This window comes from Mya arenaria, chromosome 13 (genome assembly GCF_026914265.1).
Source record: "Mya arenaria isolate MELC-2E11 chromosome 13, ASM2691426v1".
NCBI classification, from domain to species: Eukaryota; Metazoa; Mollusca; class Bivalvia; order Myida; family Myidae; genus Mya; species Mya arenaria.
In genome coordinates this window covers 44846478-44867193 of record NC_069134.1, presented here as the reverse complement: position 1 = coordinate 44867193, position 20716 = coordinate 44846478, and the positions used below count along the sequence as shown (strand labels likewise).

Below are 20716 nucleotides of genomic sequence, written 5' to 3'. Positions count from 1 at the left end.
GAAAAGGCTCAATTTTTAATAAAACATTACAAATCAATATCTAGTGATAGTAATCTTCCACCTGAAACTTTGGCCTTCCAAACACGGTTCGAGAAAGAACATAAAGATATTTTAAACGAGCCAGGGGACAACTCAACACCACTAAATTTACCTTTCTCACTCAGTGAGCTAAGGTCAGCCATTGCTAGCAGGAGAAAGTCCGCCACTGGGGCTGATAGAATATCCTATCTGATGTTTGGGCACATGCCGGATGCAACCCTTCAAATCTGGCTACATCTGTATAACATGGTCTGGCGGGGTGGGGTGGTTCCTTCCGAGTGGAAAACAGCCCATGTTGTGCCTCTTCCAAAGCCTGGAAAAGACAAAAGCGACCCTAAGTCATACAGGCCCATTAGTCTAACATCTCATGCGGGCAAACTTCTCGAAATCATGGTTAAAAACAGACTTGAGCACGTGCTTGAATCCAATGGAATTCTTAACCGCTTTCAATCCGGGTTTCGGAAAGGACGGATCACATTGGATCAGCTTGGTCGTCTACAACACGATGTCACATATGCCAAAAATAGAAGTCGCTATGTCCTTGCTATTTTTCTGGATTTGCAGGCTGCGTTTGATTTGACATGGCATTTTGGAGTACTCCATTTTGGAGTACTCCAAAAGCTGCGGAAATATGACATAACTGGCAACTGTTTTCACTATCTCAGAGCTTTTCTAGAGGGCAGAAAGATCATGGTCAGAGTTGGGGGAGAGATATCAGATCCTGCAGAACTATCACGAGGAACGCCCCAGGGGTCTGTGATCTCCCCCATTCTTTTCTCAATCATTATCAATGAACTCCCTGAAATAATGAAAAATTCAGGTATGGTCATTAGCCAGTTTGCCGATGACTCCGGCACATGGCGAATGGGGTCCAACTTGAAAGACCTGAAAATAAGAGCACAAAAAGGCCTGGACTCCATTTGAAATTGGTCCATAGATTGGGGCTTCAAAATTTCAACAACAAAAACTGTAGGCATGCTGTTTGGCAACAATCCAAGGCAAACCGTGGACGTATTTTTAGGAGGTCAAAAGATCATCTTTGAAAAAGTTGTACGTTTTTTAGGCCTTTATCTTGACCCACGTCTTTCATTTGTACAACATTTTAAGATCATAAAAGAAAGATGTGAAAAGGACTTAAATCTAATGAAAATGTTATGTGGAACAGATTTTGGGTCAGACAAACACAGTCTACTGGTCATATATAAGTCCTTAATACGTTCAAAAATAGACTATGGTGCTCAAGTCTATGCTAATGCCTCGCCAAACCGTCTTAAGATCTTGGAAAATATACAAAATAAAGCCCTTCGAATAGCTCTGAGAGCCCTTCCCTGTACCCCTGCATGCATGTTCGAGGAAGAGGCGGGGATACTTCCCTTGGCCCTGCGGAGGAGACAACAAATCATTAACTTCTGGGCTAGGGTACAGTCCCGGAAAATAGGTAACCCTGTAAGTGACCTCTTTGGGACCGGCTTCTTCATCAAGGCAAAATATGACAATGGTAAACATACAGCGATGTCTTTTGGCGCTTACACCCAAAGCATTGTTGAGGAGGCTGGGCTCAAAGATGTAAGTGTGGCAGACCTGAGGCCGTCTAAGGTTCCTCCGTGGACCCTCCAGGACCCTTCAGTTGACATTTCTATCTCTAAAAAATTAACGAAATCAGACTTGCTGCACCTCGTCAAAGCTGAAACTCTCTCTCATATTGATCAAAATTATGCTGAGCATTTAAAAATTTACACAGATGGATCTAAAAACCCAGAAACCGGCATAGTTGCATGTGCCTTTTATATTCCATCCAAAAATATCAAAAATATTAAAAGACTCAGCAACCATCTCTCCATATTTTTGGCTGAACTTTTGGCAATTAAAGATGCACTGGACTGGGTTATCAGTAACAAGCCCATACATACTGCTATCCTCTCAGACTCGCTATCATCATTGCAGTCTATACAAAACAGAGGTAGCAGCTCCAGACCTGATTTGATAAAAGACATTTTGGAACAAAATAATAAGTGTCTGGAGAAAAACTTAAAGGTTACCATGGTATGGGTCCCAGCTCATGTCGGCCTGAAGGGGAATGAAGTGGTTGACGGGCTTGCAAAGGAGGGCCTCAGGCGTGTGGAGGTGAATGATCCGGTCCCTCTTGCACCCACAGAGGTCTATTCACTAGCCCGCCGGCACGTCATAAATGAATGGCGGTCGGCAAGGACACCTAAAACATACATTAATACATTTGATAGGACCTCTGTGAGTCTCCAGCCTCCAAATAACTATTCTAATTTCTTTAGAATTGATAAATGCATAACGAGGCTGAGACTGGGCACATCACTTCTCCCAGGAAGTGCTGGGAAATATATTCTCAAAAGTGATCCGAACTGTGCTCGGTGTGGAGTGACCTGTGACACTTCCCACATTCTGTTACACTGTGACACTTACAGGGGCCAGAGGGCAGAACTTAGGGCAGCCCTAACTTTTTCTGGTTTGGATTATAATATAAACAATATTCTAAACCCCAGCAAGGCTGCCCAAAGGTCTGTCTTCAGGTCACTTGCCAAATTCCTGGTTGACTGCCAGATAACCGACAAAATTTAGACATAATATACAATGTGTTGTATATCATAATATACAATATGTTACATTATTTTTAATTATATTTTTATTTTTATTTATAAAGGTCGGTTGTCTGGAAGCTGTCGGCACTTTTAATTAATTGCCCCATAACTGGATTTAGCATTCTCTATTAAATACTGTCAGGAACAGTCTACTTTATATGTTGTTCATTTTTGAACATCATATATATATAATCTAAGCTATTATTTACATATTTAATTTATATTTTATCTTATTTAATTATTAATGTTACCCCTTTTACCGGCAGCTTTATCCTACCCAGGTCAGGTGTCGGGAAGGTTCCGTTCAGTACCCCAAGACTCCTAGCAAAAATAACATTTAATTATCTATCATAAATTGAAAAACTAAGTGAATAATACAAGGCCTAGCCAAATATTCTTAGTAACAAATTATACAGGTTGGAAATTAGTAACAAAACTTTGACCAACCACAACTTAATCTTAAAAGCTTAAATAGTAGGCTTACAATTTTGTTTACTATAATCTTTATAGTATTCACCGTGGGAAACACATTCCAACGGTCACGTGATTTTCATTGATCAAGTTTGTTTATACTCTCGATCGTGAGAAATACCTATCGATCAGTAGTATATATCGTTCCTTTACGGACTCCATGTTCCTTACAATAAACAACACATAATAAATGCAAAATTTCATTTATTGATTTGAAATGTGTTCTAGCACTCGAACGTATATGACTGGTGCATACGTGTATACATATATTTTAAATCAAATGATACTTTGAAATAAACATATATCATTGACAAACAATACATCAGTTCCATATCAAACATATTTCGAATAAATATATGATATTTAAAACTGATCCAAACAAATTATTATTAAACTAAAGAAAACATTTCTTAAAAATTAACTTAGTCTTGTCCAGTCAACGTCTCGAAGCTGAATGACCATTTACCGCCTAAACTACTCGTGCATACATTGCACGCCACCTACTGGACATTACATCTAATCAAGGAAAATAATTTTCTTCTTATTCAAATTTTCAAACGCAGAAAATTATATTTCCTTTACGGACTCCATGTTCCTTACAATAAACAACACATAATAAATGCAAAATTTCATTTATTGATTTGAAATGTGTTCTAGCACTCGAACGTATATGAACGATAAAGAACGGGTACTAATAAACGTTTTCAATATAATAGTATTGAAATAAAATAGACATTACCAAAAATGATTATATTTCATTAACTAACGTTTGGATCAGCAAAACTCAAACAAATTATCAAAACACAACATTGTGTAACACATTTATAAACCTAGACTTAATGAGACTTTCAATCTCTCGTCAATATTGTCTTTCACATAACCATCCTTAGCAGATTCGCTAGCCCACCGACCATGTCTCTTGAACATACGATCTGCAATTCCGTTGTTCGCTGCAACGGATGCACCGCCTGAGCGTAAAGAATGCACACAAAACTTCTTAACATTTTCCACATGAGGCTTTAATGCCTCTATGAACACATCGCGTAAATTAGAATAAGACATTTTCCTATTCACGTTTCTCACTTTATATCCAGATTTTGTCGCACTCAAATTACAAAGTAAGAAATCATCCCCTTTCAAATCTGCCCAATTTATGAATTTCAAAGTATTTTCAACAGGACAAAGGGGCGTGCCAGTTTTTGCAACTAATACCCAAAAACCGTCTCTATATCTATCTGTCTTGCTGCTTTCCATAAATATTGCCATATAAGAAGAATGAAAAACAATATCTGATACCTTAATATTTAACAATTCAGAACTTCGTAAAAACCAGCAAAACCAATCAAAATCGCACAAATAATTCTTTGACTTTTTAAATTCTTGTATTCATATAAAGTCTTATAAATTGATGCAATAATATTTATGGTAATAGGTTCTTTCTTTACAACAGGTTTCCCTAATATTCTTTTAGCAGCTTCCAAAACATTTTCAACTAATTTTGAACTAGTAGGAGAAACCAACCCATTTATTTCATGGTGCCATTTTATAGAATAAAAAGCAGCAAGAACTGGACTTGTAGAATTTACAGTTTGTATAAGTGAAGCCAAATAAATTGCTACTACGAAAGCCCCAGCGGGCAAAGCGTCCCTACTTCCCATCCCATTACACATAATCCATTTTTGAAAACGCACAAATGTATGGAAGGGTATTTAAGTAAAAAATCAATTCATGTACATGCATTATTCTTGTATGTAAATTACATTAATATTATGGTAAATTTATATTCTATCATGACTGCTAACATGTGTATTCATACTAGTGACATGTGTATTCATACTAGTGACAACTGCATAGTCTCAAATGGTAAATCGACATTCTATTATTATTACCAAGATGTTTATGCATGCTATTGCGTGTAAATAATAACCGTCTTATTCGTGCATGTAATTGAGCGAGTTCATTGTGTTGCTTCATTACTTCTGCATGCAGCATAATCAAACTTTCCTTCAACATGTAGATTCTAATGTTAAAATTGCACTTCTACCTTATATCAATTAGAAATACACAAATTCAATGTTCTGATTTTTGCAATATAAGCACTCATAACGCACAAAGCATTGTGCATTGTGTTATTCGAGATATGGAAGGGAACCAGTAATAAAAAAACAAAATTCTAGCGCAAATTGCTATAAACGGGAGGTCACTCTGTCAAGCATCTTCATAACTTCGGGATTTTCCGTGACAAGACGGTGCATGGATAAACATTACCCGATTCCGGATTCCTACAGCCCCAGATAATACGATGAACAACGACGATAACAAAACAACACATATTATATACACGTCGTATGAGGTAAATATCAATAAACATACATTGTACATTGAAAAATTACATTAAACAAGCCGCAACATTCCTACGTCTTAATCAGGAGTATATATTTGTCCAAATAGAAGTTTATATTTGTCGACCGCAAGCATGCAATTCGGATACGTCAATCCGGATACATTGGACTTGCAACTTGTGAGAAAGTTTTAATGTTTTACTTGCAACTTGTGCGAAAGTTTTAATGTTTTACAAATTGGGTTGTACACGTTAAATGACTCATCGCAAACTGGAACAATGACTATTTATCTCACAGTTTCTATATAAATTTAAAAATCTGAAGAAGCAAAATCGTTCTACAGTGTTCAAGGGAAATCGACATTGTCTGGTCAGTGCAAATCTTATAATCAATTTTAGTTTTGCACTAACCGATCGGTATAAAGTTCTGTTTAGACGTAAATTGTACTTCTATGGAGATATACCTAGTGTAGGACAATGATTTGAACCCACGTCTAACTTGCAAGACTGGCCCCCCTTACCTAATCTGAGCCTACTCTGCCCCTAAACCAGCTCTTTTTACGATTTTTGATATTTTATGTGGCTGGTGTAGGGTCAGAGGAATTTCTATAGTGAAAATGTGGGACTTTGCTCCCCCTCGCAGGAGAGGAACTTAAATCAATATATCTCTGTAACCATGCATTGGATTAATATTTCAATGTTACAAATATATTATCAATATATTTATTAACTTATCTGAACTTTAACTTTTGTTTTTTAAACCATTAGGTCTTAGTTAGAGGCAATCCAATTCAGAGTTATCTGACAAATCAAATGCCTCATGTATAAATGTACTTATGCCATACATATTTGCTGTAACCTTTACCACAACATATCTGAGGTGTACAAAACATTTTTTTCTGTTCAGATAGGTTCAATAATATCTAGATAACAGATGCATAGTGTTAAAATGTTTATTAAATGATGTTTTACAAAGATATAGTGGTTTAAAGTTCCTCTCCTGGGAGGGGGAGGAGAGTCCCACATTTTCACTATAGAAATTCCTCTGACCCTACACCAGCAACATGAAATATCAAAAATCGTAAAAAGGGCTGGTTTAGGGGCAGAGAAGTCTTTGAAATTATGTAAATTCATGCCGTTACTAACTGAGCCACTGTTTACTCTGAGGTCCCCAGCTAGCTCAGTTAGCGGTAGAGAGCAGGATTTCTAGTTACACGGGTTCAATCATCACCAGGTATATATGCATTACTGGAAAAATAATTAAATATCTAACCAAGAAATCACAAATGGAGGGGGCAAAATTTAGCTCAACTATTATTGGTAAATACCGCCAAGACACACAAGCTAGGACACAAAGACACTAACAGTAGTGGGTAATCTATTTCAAAGCTTTAAAATATGTACTGAAAGACATCAATTATAATGTTTTAGTCCGTCAAAATCTAAATAACGTGTTTTAATAGTGTTAAATAGTCCATGCATATTATGAGTGCCATGAGAGGTACTGTTTCATAAGAAACACTAACAGTTAATTGGTTGACGACAAACCTAAATAACCACTAGGATTTAGGGCCAGGGTAGGGTTAATAAGGGTTAATAAGATCAATTTCTACTTGATCCGGCAAGGTTAATAACATAGAAATAGACATTCTAAACCAGACAAGACAAAGGGGAACATTTGGTTGAGACTTTGAGCCCTTTCTACATTTTTGTAATTATTACAAACAAAAACGGTAACCGGTAAAAATGATTTTATGTGATATTTTTTTTTAGTTCTTAACTGCTTAATACCTAGTACAGTGCTTTAAAGTAGCTTTCCCTTAAAGTTGAGGTGTCTTTGCATGTCCTTGTGTGTCTTAGCGGTCCTGAGGTGGCTATTTCACAAAGATTATTTGCAATGGTTCTTTTGTAACCCTTTAATAAGTTGAGCGATGTAGGACCACTATGTCTCTTGTCTAAATTAAAGATGGGAAGAGCCTAACTTGAGCTAAAATGAGTTGGAATATTGAAAATCAGTAAAACATTAAGCATTTTACTGTTTTAATCTTTTGAAGTTTGATCATACGATTGACTTGAGCATGAACAAATTTTCATATTTACAGGCCTTATCTGTTTATCCAGATTTTTTCTTATTATCTATCGTAAAATATGTTGTTGTTTTTTAAATTTATGATAGACAATAAGAATTATTTATATTTTTCTTATTTGTCCTATAATTACATGAAAACACAAGTAGTAAGTTTCTTACAGTCAATCATGGTTTTTGCTTTACTGTAATTATGTATAATTTGTTTTCGTATTGTCTATCATAAAATATATTTATTAAAATTTATGATAGACAGTAAGAAAAATATTTCATGATAGATATTAATGAAAATAATTCCTGATAGACAGTAAGAAAAAAATTCATGATAGACAATAAGAAATATTTAATTTAAACATATGTATTAAAATTTATGATAGACAGAAAAATATTTCATGATAGACAATAATAAAAATAATTCATGGTAGACCATAAGAAATATTTTTCATGATAGACAATAAGAAATATTAAAAAAAAATTCTTATTGTCTATCATAAAATATGATAATATTTATGATAGACAGTTAGAAAGATTTTTCATGATAGGCAATAATAAAAACAATTCTTGATTGACAGTAAGAAATATTTTTCATGATAGACAATAAGAAATATATATTTCATGATAGACAATAAGAATATTTTTTCTTATTTATCATTTACATAAAAAAATATTGTCTATCATAAAACATGGTTTTCTTAATTGTCTTTCCTAAACATATATATTTTATTTATTTTCTAATATAAAATGAATCTTTCATACTGGGATTAATCTTATCAATAAAAAAAATAACCATTGTTTATCTGCCATCATATGGCTTCAAGATAAGTTTAATGAATTTTATTATAATAATAAGGTAATAAGTGATACTGGTTATGAAAGTTTATCTTAAAAGCAGGGGAGAGTTCAGGAATAGACGTTAGAGAGGGCATACCTAAGGGGCGTACTCCGCTCCCCAAGAAAGGGCATACCTAAGGGGCGTACTCCGCTCCCCAAGAAAGGGCATACCTAAGGGGCGTACTCCGCTCCCCAAGAAAGGGCATACCTAAGGGGCGTACTCCGCTCCCCAAGAGAGGACATACCTAAGGGGCGTACCCCTCCCCCAAGGGTCCGCTAGACGTAAGCAATTTGTGAAGACATCAGAAAGACATACAAGTGAACATAACACATCGGTGGCCTTCAAGTAGTGGTGATATTGACTTCATGGCATATCTTGCACATGTTCAAGGATTGCATTCTGCTACAAGACTGGAGAAAATAACTTTTTTCTCAGTTTTATGGCATGTATGCTTTTCTTGTTTTCAACAAATATCACACGGATGATGGATACATTTTCACCAGTATTGGAAATTGTTGGAAGACGTGGAAACTGTTGTTTATATACGGATGAAGAAACATCAAGAGGACATAATTAAAGGAGGTTGCGCTGTTTGAATTTGTTGTTTTTATGAGTTCACATCACCTGCACATGATGGCATTTGAAAGGTGTAGTTTATTAATTTCCACTCCTTTGAGATAGAATGCAAACTTTGAAGACTTTAGTGATGGGGCATGTGCCGGGTGTGCCATCCCCCCTCCCACGGAAGCGTTTGTGTTAACTGTTGGTCATTGCAATTGCTCATTGATCTGTGATAGACTGCAGACTGTGAGCAGAAATTATTGATTGGCAATCGAAGCCAATTCTATTTCTTTCTCACTTACACTTGTTTGATCAATGTACTTTTCTTTATATTATCAAAGAACATATTTGATGCAAAAAATAAAATATATCAATTGATTTTGTTAATATGTACCTTCAAATGTCCATAAAAGAAATGGTATATGATAGGGTTATTTTTGTATGACATACATAAATATCAATTAAAATATTTCTTTGATAGACACTAACAACTTCGTATTAAAAGGTACATATTATTGAGATGCGGACAACAGTTTCATAAACGTGATACTTTTAAGCCTAAAATCTGTTTGCTCAATAGCCTATTTCGTCAAGCTAAATAATCTGTGATAGACAACAGTTTCAACGTATTTATAAACGTTGCATTAAAATAGTTCATGATCGACTCCTAAAAAAGTATGGAATATACTATAATATAGTAATATTGCCTTTCCTTTTATAACATAAAAGGAAAAAAAAAATATCACGACAAAGATGAACGACATTAATAATTCTGATGGCCTCAAGCAGGTCCGATCATAATTTAGGATAGACAACTGGGCCGACCAGAGGGAACACGCTCCTCGCGGTAGGAATTTGCCGTGGTATTTTTTTCAGGTAACACCGGTGCGCACCCATTCGGAACTCCTCGGCCATTTTTTCAAAAACAACCTCGGATGTATATGGACGGTTTACATACTTAAAAAGTGGTACGTTTAAGTCCGCTGCAAATAGATCGCGTAGTAATCTTATTTAGTAGTTAAAATTTATGACTTAACTCTTGGGAATCGTAATTATGTTTGCAATAATACACTTCACTGGCAATCAGTTTAAACTGAGAGCAATGAATACAACTCTTAAACACTACATTTAATTAATGCTTTTATTCAAAAAAATACGGACTACTTCAACAGATGTACCGGCATACATCCGAGGTTGTTTTTGAAAAAATGGCCGAGGAGTTCCGAATGGTGCGCACCTTGCGAATCACGGAAACAACCGAAGATAATGGTCCCCAGCTTTATATGAATTTAGCTTCGTCACGGATTTATACAAATGCTTGTTGTCTACTGCTTGCTGGCTGTGTTATAGTACTGGATGTTTTCGCTTAGCATAACCTTAACTTATTAATTTGAATTATAAATAAACTATTCGTTCAGATTCACGCAAGCAGTTATTAGGCAGTAGTCAGCAGACATTTGTCAGTCTGTAGATAAAATCTAAAATTAACAAGTTTCTAATATATGGCAGCAATTTGGAATTAAGAAGTAGTAAAATCTCTAAATGTGCGTAACATTTGTATGAATGCACATGTAAGCAGTAATGATAGAACAAAGATTTACCATAATATCAATGTAATTTACATACAAGAATAATACATTTATATGAATATCATATATGGCAGCTATTTGTAACTAAGATGTAGTAACATCTCTAAATGTGCGTAACAATAGTATGAATGCGCATGTTAGCAGTAATGATAGAATATAAATTTACCATAATATTAATGTAATTTACATACAAGAATAATTCATTTATATGAATTGATTTTTTACTTAAATACCCTTCCATACAAATGCTCCGTGATATTTGCTAATGGTGGAATCTGCCCTGGATTTCTTCAACAAATCCGGAAGTAGGTGCGCCCTGTCCGCCATCGCTTCCGGTAACTCATCAATTTCGTTCTTATGGACCTGAAAAAATACATGTGTAGAAAAATAATAATTATTATTGCATCAGCTTGAAATACGCAATAAAATGAAATGATATACATGTATAACTTAATACAGAGTGGGCTGCCTTTAGATATATGTCTAAATATCAGTTTTAATCATAAAATTGCATTAAATAATATCTACAATACAAAACAGTATCGAATACAACCAAAATTTTATGCATGATTATTTTACATTCAAAATCGACATATATCATGTTATTTTACATGCAAATATAAACCAATTCTGGCAATGTTTTATCTCCAAAGAAACATTAATGACATTCGAATCGTATCTACATCCAAAAATTGCAATACTGCCTCTGCTTTGTTTGCATGACTGAATTATATAAATACAGCGCCTTGCAATACTGCCTGCGCTCTTTAAATAGCTCAACTAGAAAAACTGCATATTATGTTTATCTATCATGCATTTTTGTGCCTTGCAATACTGCCTGTGCACACTGTTTTCATATGTCTAAATGAATCAAATACAGCGCCTTGCAATACTGCCCGCGCTCTTTTTAAATATCAAATTGAATCAAAACCAGCGCCTTGCAATACTGCCCGCGCTATGTACATGATTAAAATAGATTTCCGCGTCTTGCAATACTGCCCGCGGTCAAACAAGGACAATACTGTCATATTTCTTAGACCAAGCAACATTAGATCAAATCGTGCAATACTGCTTTTACTATATACAAAGACCACATATCAATACGTAACGTAAATCATTGCCTGTTCATTTACACAGAGAAATCGACTTTTAAAGCCAACATGCGGAATTTCAAATCCGTGTTACCAAACATGCCTTTACCGTTTCTGCAAGGGACATAATACTGTCTCCTAGTAGGCAAATCAAACCAATCGGTTACCTCCCTTACAAATGATCCATTCGGACAAATAAACGGCCAAAACAATGCCGATTTCCAGCATGGAACAATCAGAACTCCTGATGCTCTATCAAATGACATTTTCTTGAATACATGTGTAATCATTGTGATCGGGGGCACAAAGAGACCAACATGATCTCCCCAAAATTCTGAAAATGCATCAACCCCTGCACATGTAGGGTTCCAGAATCTCGAATAAAATACTTGCAATTTTGCATTATAGTCCGAGGCAAACCAATCTATTTGCAATTTGCCAAATCTTTTTTTAATCATTTCAAAAATATCATTCGAAATACCCCAATCATCAATGTCTACTATCTTTGACAAGTAATCTGCAATCTCATTGCTAGATCTTGGAATCCATTCCAATTCCAAAGTAATAGATTTTGCAATACAAAACTGAAATATATCTATTGCTAAAACCTGCAAATCAACTTTCATCGAGCCCTTTGCTACTATGGCTTTTACTCCCTGGTTGTCTGTAAACCATTTTACCCTCTGACCTGCCAATACATGTACTAAAGACTGTAAAACCCTGTAAACAGCGGCTAACTCTCGCCAAGTAGAAGACCTAACACTCTCTTCCGTAGTCCACGTACCATGTGATACACCGTTTCTCGTGCTTACAGCATACCCTGCAAACCCTGTACAACTAGCATCCGAATACACAATTTTTGAGCACTTAAAAGACTCAACAATACTCTTTGTGTTTAAATTTGACATATTTTCCCGCCAAAATTCTAATTGCGATTTACTTTCATCCGAAAGTTTGATATACTGTTCCCAGCGGCGTGCAACAAGAATATCGATACTCAAATTTCTAGTCATGATTAATGAAATTTGTCCAACAACAACTCTCATAGAAATAATCTGACCTACACAACTTGCAACCTTCTTAACATGTACATGTCTGTGAGTCTTGAGATTATCAAAAATCTCTGATATTGTACCCAAACATTTATTTATTCTACGATCTGGAATAGAAATAAGCCCATTTCCCGAATCTAGCGTGACTCCTAAAAACTCTAAAACCTGTGTAGGCACCCAAATACATTTCGTTGCGTTCGGAACGAAACCAGACAATAAAAGATCAGACTTAAGCTGTTGACCAAATGACATTGCACCGTCAAATGTTTGTGAACTTCCATAGCCATCATCTAAAAACATTGTAACAAATTTCCCCTCTCCACGCCATTTTTTCAACAAAGGTCTGGTCAATTTAGTAAAAAGATAACATGCACTTGAAATCCCAAATGGTAGCACTAGAAATCTATAAAACACATCCGTTCCTTCTGGCGTTTTCCAAGAAAACCCTAAATATTCTCTATGAGGCTCAAAAATATCAACAAAATGATAGGCACTCGTCAAATCAAATTTTATCTGATAACACCCAGCCTTGAAAAATGACAATGCAACTTTAATGCCATCTACCGCAATACAGAGTTACCCCGATTGGAAAGTTCGAAACGAGTTGCGCCCCTTGCGTATTGGGTAGTTCCGGTCAGTTTTCAAAAAATATCGATTGTGCAGATCATCAGTAACAACAGAGCTTTAAAATTATCGCCAATTCCGTTAGTTCAAGCTAACTACGTGTGGAGGGTGACAGTCAGTTCCATTTGAGTAAGTACTTTTGGGATTTATTTACAAAATGTCAAAAAATTACGTTTTTGAACGAATTATTTGTTGAAAATCATGCATTTCGGATACGACGGGATTTCGGATACGATTTCCATTGTTCAAATTTTAGTGACAAATGTTTCTTATATACATCTTCTTTTTCTTAGGGAGTAAACACATGTACAAAAATGGGATGATTGTATGAAATATTAATTTCAAATGATTTCAAAATGGATAAAATTATGTTTATTGAATGTATCCCGGAACAACCTATTTTCGACCACAACCTATTTTCGACCGCCTCCTGAAAATGTGTAAAACACTTCTATTTTGCATCACTTCCGGTAAAAATAAGCTCCAATTGTTAACCATAACAGTAGAACTGTCAGAAAACTTCATTTGAAAAAGAATGGGAATGGAAGTGTTAAAAAACTTCAGTTATACTTGAAACAACACCAATTTGTCATTTTTAATTAATGCCAAATTAGACCCTTCGTTTAAAATGATTTCACATGTAAAATACTTCTTTAAAATCGTGTTGTTTTGGTTTGCCAGATCTTACATATCTACCAAAGCCTAAAACCTATGCCCTATCGTTTTCTTAGTATAGTGCACAACATTAAAAGCGCATCAAAATATGGTATGTTGCTTATTCTAAAATTAATGAAATTTATCTACAGGTTACTATATTGAATTGCATTTGGGCGCTCAGTTACCATAAACTTATACATATTGCAGCCTAGGCAGGTCATATGAGGCTCATTCAGAGTTGGACCAGTGATAACAGGGTTCATGATGGGTGAATTTATCATTTTGTACCCATGTGAAAGCCATTAGAAGGGATTATGCATTCCTTTGCCTCTCTTGTGGTGATAGGTAACTAAAAAGTGTCTGTATGGCAAATATGTAAATATTTAATTACTATTTCTTAAAATAAAATACATTAAACAGTCTAAACATGTTATACAAATTAAAATAAAAAATATTGTGCACAAACTTTTGTTGCGAAGTATAGTTAAAGGTCATGGTCGAAAGCATGTTGTATCTAGGTCAAATACAACATGTGACAGCCGCCATTTTGGATCCAAAATGTAAACAACAGACGATTGAAACAGATTTTATTTTTTTTGTTTTTTGAAAGATGAATGATTGCTTTAAATGGTACACACAAATATTTATTTTTTATTATCACTTATTTATGATTAAACTGTAAATAATCCTTAGGCGGTCGAAAACCCGTTGTTCCGGGATATGTTAAAATGAAAAATCTGATTTAATAGTATTAAATGTCTAATTGACCTACGATAGTTGCAAGTATTTCAGCAATCAGTAAAACATGCACCTACCATATAATGTGAGCCAAAAAGAAAAACAGATAGACTTATATTTGTACATCATAAGACTATTTATTTCATATTTTCAAGAAGTTAATGTGTTTTATTTCTACTTATCGCACACATAACCTGTATAAATTTGATTTCATTCTTAGTCTTCAACAATTTATTGACATGTACTTCACATATTTATCCTATTAAATGTGTAATTGCCAAGTTTATAGAACTACATGTAGCATTGTGTTTTGAAATATTAAACAGAAAAATTATTTCTAATGCACCATTGCCATTTGTTTTTGGTAGTAACAGGGTTTTTTCTGTAGTACCAGACCCATTCATGAAGAATCATATAAGATGATGTTAAGTTTTGGGGGTATTTGAATCATTCATTTACCATTGTGTGTATACTGGCACGGCTTAAATTATGTCATATATGCTACGTGGGAAGGCAACATTTTTGCTTAAAATGAACACTTAAAACAAAGATAACTTCTTTTACTACACTATTTTAAATGAAACAAAGGGCAGTCTATGCCGCTTAAAGAGGCCCGCCTTTGTTTTATTACCGGAGTTTGACGAACCTTATTCCCAAATAATGGTTTGACTGTGCTCCGAGGCCATATTGTGAAAAGGTTTGTCGAAGTGTTTTAAGAAACTAAGCTCTCTTTCAAACTCTGGTAAAAGACCGAAGGCGGGGCTCCGTAAACGGCGTAGACTGTGCTATGTGTCAATTAAAATGGTGAAGTTATCTTTGTTTAAAGTCTTAATTCGAAGCAAAATATTGCCTTCCGACGTAGCATTTATGACGTAATTTATCATGTGGTATGTCTAGGGTCTTTTTCCCAAAAGGGCAGAAAAAGCCCTGGTTCATAGATGCCAGATTGTCTTTCCGTTCATCCCTCTGGCTTTTCATGTCCAGGCTATTTCTTAGTAACCGATTGCATGGCATAGATATTTCTCAGTAACAACTTGCACTATTTCATTGAAACTTCATAGGAAATTATTTACCATTTATATCAAGCGGTGAGCTTGCATTGTTACCAACAATACTCTTCTTCACATTATGATTATAAAGGATGGTTCATTTTCATTTATTGTTTTAATCTTTTACATTTCAGCATGGATGAAGAAGAGGTGGCGCATCGTATTGTAGATGAGGCAGTGGATGAGGAGACATTGGCAACATGGACCAAGAAAGAACTGGTGATTTGGCTGGTGAACCACAGACAGAAGAAGTCTGGAAACAAACAGATCCTCATAAAGAGAATACTCCGCACTGTGCAGTTTGACGACACTGACTCAGATTGTGAGACTGATACAGACAATGTATCTGATGAGATTCCGGATATAAGTAGTGTTAAAAGTGAATGGCAGCCACTAGCAACTGACAACTGTCCACCAACAAGAAGTGAGGATGTGGAGAACTATTTTATATACAACAAGAATCCAGTGTCTGGAAAAACTCAGGCCTGTCATAGACAGTTAAAAAAAGCTAGGAAATTTGCCAAGGAAGGTTATGTGTATGACATGGACTATAATGGACTGGACAATAGCAACTATTGTTTAATTAAAGCCAAGTGTAAACCAAGCATGAAAGAACTTGTTACTGTGGAATGTGGACAATTGGCGAGATATTATTCACTACATGCTGTTTTGATTAAAAGTACAGGAAGAATCGAGGGTGGCAAGTGCAATTGTAAAACTGGTTTGACTGGTTTGTGTAGCCATATTGGGGGCCTTCTTATTACAGTTGTGCAAATTAAGAATGCCTGTACAACAAAAGGCTGCGAATGGCTGCGGCCACAGACTGACCTGCAGCTGAAGCCGCAAAAACTTAGAGACATCAAGTTTAGTAGTAATGAGGAAGCACCCATAAAGCCTCACCCAGAAGTATACCAGGCAGGGCCGTGCCAGGATCCTGAAAGATTTCTTGAAGACATCATGGCCGGACTTGGAAAGGTGTACCCCCAGTCCGTCTTATATCAGACCATAAATCCTGAGATTACCGACGTTTCAGATGTCATCTCCAAATACAAACCCCCATTTAAGTATGATGACAGTGTGGACTTAAGTTCAACTGTGTGCCAGTCTGAATTCAGAAACTTTGCTGCTGGAATAGAAGTCAGCGACAAGGAAATAGAAAGAGTGGAAAAGTCTACGAAAGGACAAAGTGCCAATCCAATTTGGAAAGATGTAAGAACAAACATACTTACAGCTTCAAACTTTGCGTCTATATGTAAAAAACGACCCGAAACAAAACCTGACAATCTTGTTGGTAGATTGCGTGGTTATAGGAGCAACTTTGATGGGAAACCCCTACAATATGGGAGGAAGAAAGAGAGTCAGGCACGCCGAGACTACACACAACACCACATGAAGCAGTGTGGAAGAGTTAATGTTGAGAAAACCGGACTAATGATTTCTCAGGACTTTCCATTCCTTGGTGCTAGTGTGGATGGTCTTGTTAGATGTGACAAATGTGGGCTGGGTGTATTGGAGATTAAATGTCCATATAATAACAGAAAGACGACACCAAGGGAACATAGCCAAGTGAAATCATCGTGTTTGGAGATTCGTGATGGTAAATTAAAGCTTAAGGACAACCATGATTACATGTACCAAATCATGGGCCAGATGAAAGTATTGGGGTTAGACTGGTGCGACTTTGTTGTGTGGACAAAGAAGGGGATACATGTTGAAAGAGTGACATTCAGTCAAGATTTTTGGGAAAATAAGATGCTCTTCCAGCTGAAATTTTTCTATAATTCATTCTTTCTTGCGGAGTGCTTTACTGACCGAATTAAACGTGGAATAGATTTATTTCATTCAGATTAGAAGCATAGAGATTCGAAATCATAAACTTGTTGTGACGCTTACTGTTACTGAGATTACTATTATTCTGCTCTGTTTTTACTGTAAAACTTTGTTATCTCAATTTCAATCCAATAAAGGGTCTTGTCAAAAATGTAACAAATTTCAAACATCAGACTTTTACTCACAGTACCATATGCTCCTTAATGACAAGTTATATAACTCTGGCTTGAATATTGTCAAAGTTGTGGCCCTTTGTAAGTGGCCATTTATTGAATTTCAACATTTTTTGTCTATCAAGATATTCTTTAAATATGGAAGTTCGAACAAACATTGCTAGAGATAATGCAAACATGTTTAGCGTTGTCCATAATTCTGGCTTTTATTATTATTGATTTAATGAGTTACATGTATGCCCCTTTTTAGCTCCACTGGCCGAAGGCCATGGAGCTTATGTCGTCACAGATTGTCCGTCGTGAGTGCGTGCGTGCGTGCGTGCGTGCGTAAACTTTTACTTTAAACGACATCTCCTCTGAAACTGATAAGCGGATTTTGACAAAACTTCACAGGAATGTTCCTTTGGTGGTCCTTTACCAAAATTGCTCAAATGGTTCCGGTCCATTGCACAATATGGCCGCCAGAGCTAAAAATAGCAAAATCTTTAAACGACATCTCCTCTGAAATGGTTCGGCAGATTTTGATGAAACTTGACAGTAATGTTCCTTGGGTGGTCCTTTATTAAAATTGCTCAAATGGTTCTGGTCCATTGCACAATATGGCCGCCACAGCTAAAAATAGCAAAATTTTTAAACGACATCTCCTCTGAAACGGATAGGCAGATTTTGATGAAACTTGACAGAATTGTTCCTTGGGTGGTCCTTAACCAAAATTGCTCAAATGGTTCCGGTCCGCTGCACAACATGGCTGCCAGGGCAAAAAAAATAGAAAAACCTTTAAAGAACATCTTCTCAGAAACCGATGATCAGATTTTGATGAAACTTAACAGAAATGTTTCTTGGATGGTCCTTTACCAAAATTGCTCAAATGGTTCCGGTCCATTGCACAATATGGCCGCCAGAGCTAAAAATAGCAAAATCTTTAAACGACATCTCCTCTTAAACGGTTCGGCAGATTTTGATGAAACTTGACAGTAATGTTCCTTGGGTGGTCCTTTATTAAAATTGCTCAAATGGTTCTGGTCCATTGCACAATATGGCCGCCACAGCTAAAAATAGCAAAATCTTTAAACGACATCTCCTCTGAAACGGATAGGCAGATTTTGATGAAACGTGACAGAATTGTTCCTTGGGTGGTCCTTAACCAAAATTGCTCAAATGGTTCCGGTCCGCTGCACAACATGGCTGCCAGGGCAAAAAAATAGAAAAACCTTTAAAGAACATCTTCTCAGAAACCGATGATCAGATTTTGATGAAACTTAACAGAAATGTTCCTTGGATGATGGTCATTAACCAAAATTTGTTAAATGGTTCCAGTCCACTGCACACCATGGCTGCCAGAGCTAAAAAATAAAAAAAAAACTTTATACGACTTGTCGTCGAAACCGATGACCTTTTTTCGATAAAACTTGACAGAAATGTTTGTTTGGTGCTCCTTTACTCAAATTGCCCAAATCATTTCGGTCCACTGCACAACATGGCAGCCAGAGCTATTAAAGTAAAAAAAATTTTTAAATAACTTCTCAAAAATTGATGATTGTATTTCTATGAAACTTGACGAAAATGTTCGTTAGGTGGTCTTTGCTTGAACCTTTTGGCCAGTGGAGCACAGGCACTGATGTGCCTCTTGTTCTACTTTATTAGAAGAAAGTACGAGCTCTGGCGTTTGCTCCGTGGCAGTCTTGTTAAAAGATATGAATTGGCATATAGATTTGCTATATTGATTTCATTCTGAAAAGCATAACATTTGTATAAAAAGAATTATCACAAGAGTTGACGCTTTCATTTCAGATCTGTCGTCTATCATGCTTGCATGTATTTATAATAATGATTTAACTTAGCTGATCCATATAGCTAGAATGAAACCCCGCTGTGATAAACTCTTAGTATAGATACTAGATTATAAATGTTTTGATTTCTATTGATGACTTCCCTAGCTTTAGTCAACTTCATTTATGGAATTTTGATCTAGTCATGCATGTATAATTATTGTGTACATGTACATATGTTGTTTGTGTTGTGTTGAAAATTAATTAACTTATTAGATACTGATTGTTTAAGGAATTCACTTAATCTTCCAATCTGGTTTATAATGAAAATTAAATGTTATTATAAAGTTGTGCTGTTTGTTGTAGTCTGAACCCGGTCACCTTTGATAGAAGTAAAAACACTTTCCCCTTTAAATATCTCTTCAGCAAAGGCTACAATTGTCCACATAAGGTCTTCATTACCTTGGCCTTTGATAAGAAATCAAGTTATTGAACCAGAAATCACTGTTCCGAAGTCACCATCACCTTGACCTTATGACGAAAATTACTATAGGTTAATCTTCTGTCCAATACCAACCAGTATACCAAGTTTGGGAGTAAACATGACATTAAACCTGGCGTGACCTTGACTTTTGAGCTACAAATTTAGTTATTGGACATTTCATAAACAGTATCTTGCATCCCTGCATTGGATTTGGCTGATTCAACTGTTTCATCATTTCATCAATGATATATTAACATTTGCCTACACTTGTGGTTCAAAATGTATAACACACGAGTTATGATGTCATTGTTAATTTCAATATTGCGCTCCGGTTGGATTAGCTTGATGTCATATAACCAATATAAGTTTACAAAAATCAGCTATTCTTTTATTCAAATGAATACTCAATGACAGAAGATACTGCTATTTTTTAACCGTAATAATTTATATTTTTAAAGCTGCTCTCTCACAGATTTGGCAGTTATGACATTTTTTTTTAAATTTGCCTCAGAATCAACTGATTTCAACATCAATGCCTTTTATTCAGTCAAATGAGATGACTCGTTTTAGAACAGATCGTAATTGTTTGAAAAAATGCCTGAAATTTATTTTTTCTTAAGCATTGTTAACACTTTTAGCCATAAAACATCTATTTTCGAACGTAAATTTATATGGAAATCTGTGATCTGATATTTTCCCAGCAGATTTATATATCACT

At 35.6% G+C, this 20716-nt stretch overlaps 3 protein-coding genes across 3 annotated transcripts in view; 2 read left to right on the top strand and 1 right to left on the bottom strand.

The window, feature by feature from the left end:
- Positions 1–20716, bottom strand: part of LOC128215299 (uncharacterized) — a 37174-nt gene that overhangs the window by 5209 nt on the left and 11249 nt on the right. The window contains exons 2-4 of the mRNA XM_052922001.1: positions 2903–2972; positions 2079–2251; positions 152–352 (exon numbers count right to left, since the gene is read on the bottom strand). The gene's annotated coding sequence lies outside the window, so the exon portion shown is untranslated. The remainder of the gene's footprint in view (positions 1–151; positions 353–2078; positions 2252–2902; positions 2973–20716) is intronic.
- LOC128215298 (uncharacterized) lies at positions 1189–2631 on the top strand. Its single transcript, XM_052921999.1, has one exon. It carries the CDS (start codon positions 1189–1191, stop codon positions 2629–2631), a length of 1443 nt encoding a protein of 480 aa, XP_052777959.1.
- On the top strand, positions 13298–19797 carry LOC128213635 (uncharacterized). Its single transcript, XM_052919619.1, has 2 exons — positions 13298–13427; positions 15877–19797. Exon 2 carries the CDS (start codon positions 15878–15880, stop codon positions 17591–17593), a length of 1716 nt encoding a protein of 571 aa, XP_052775579.1. The 5' UTR covers positions 13298–13427; position 15877; the 3' UTR covers positions 17594–19797.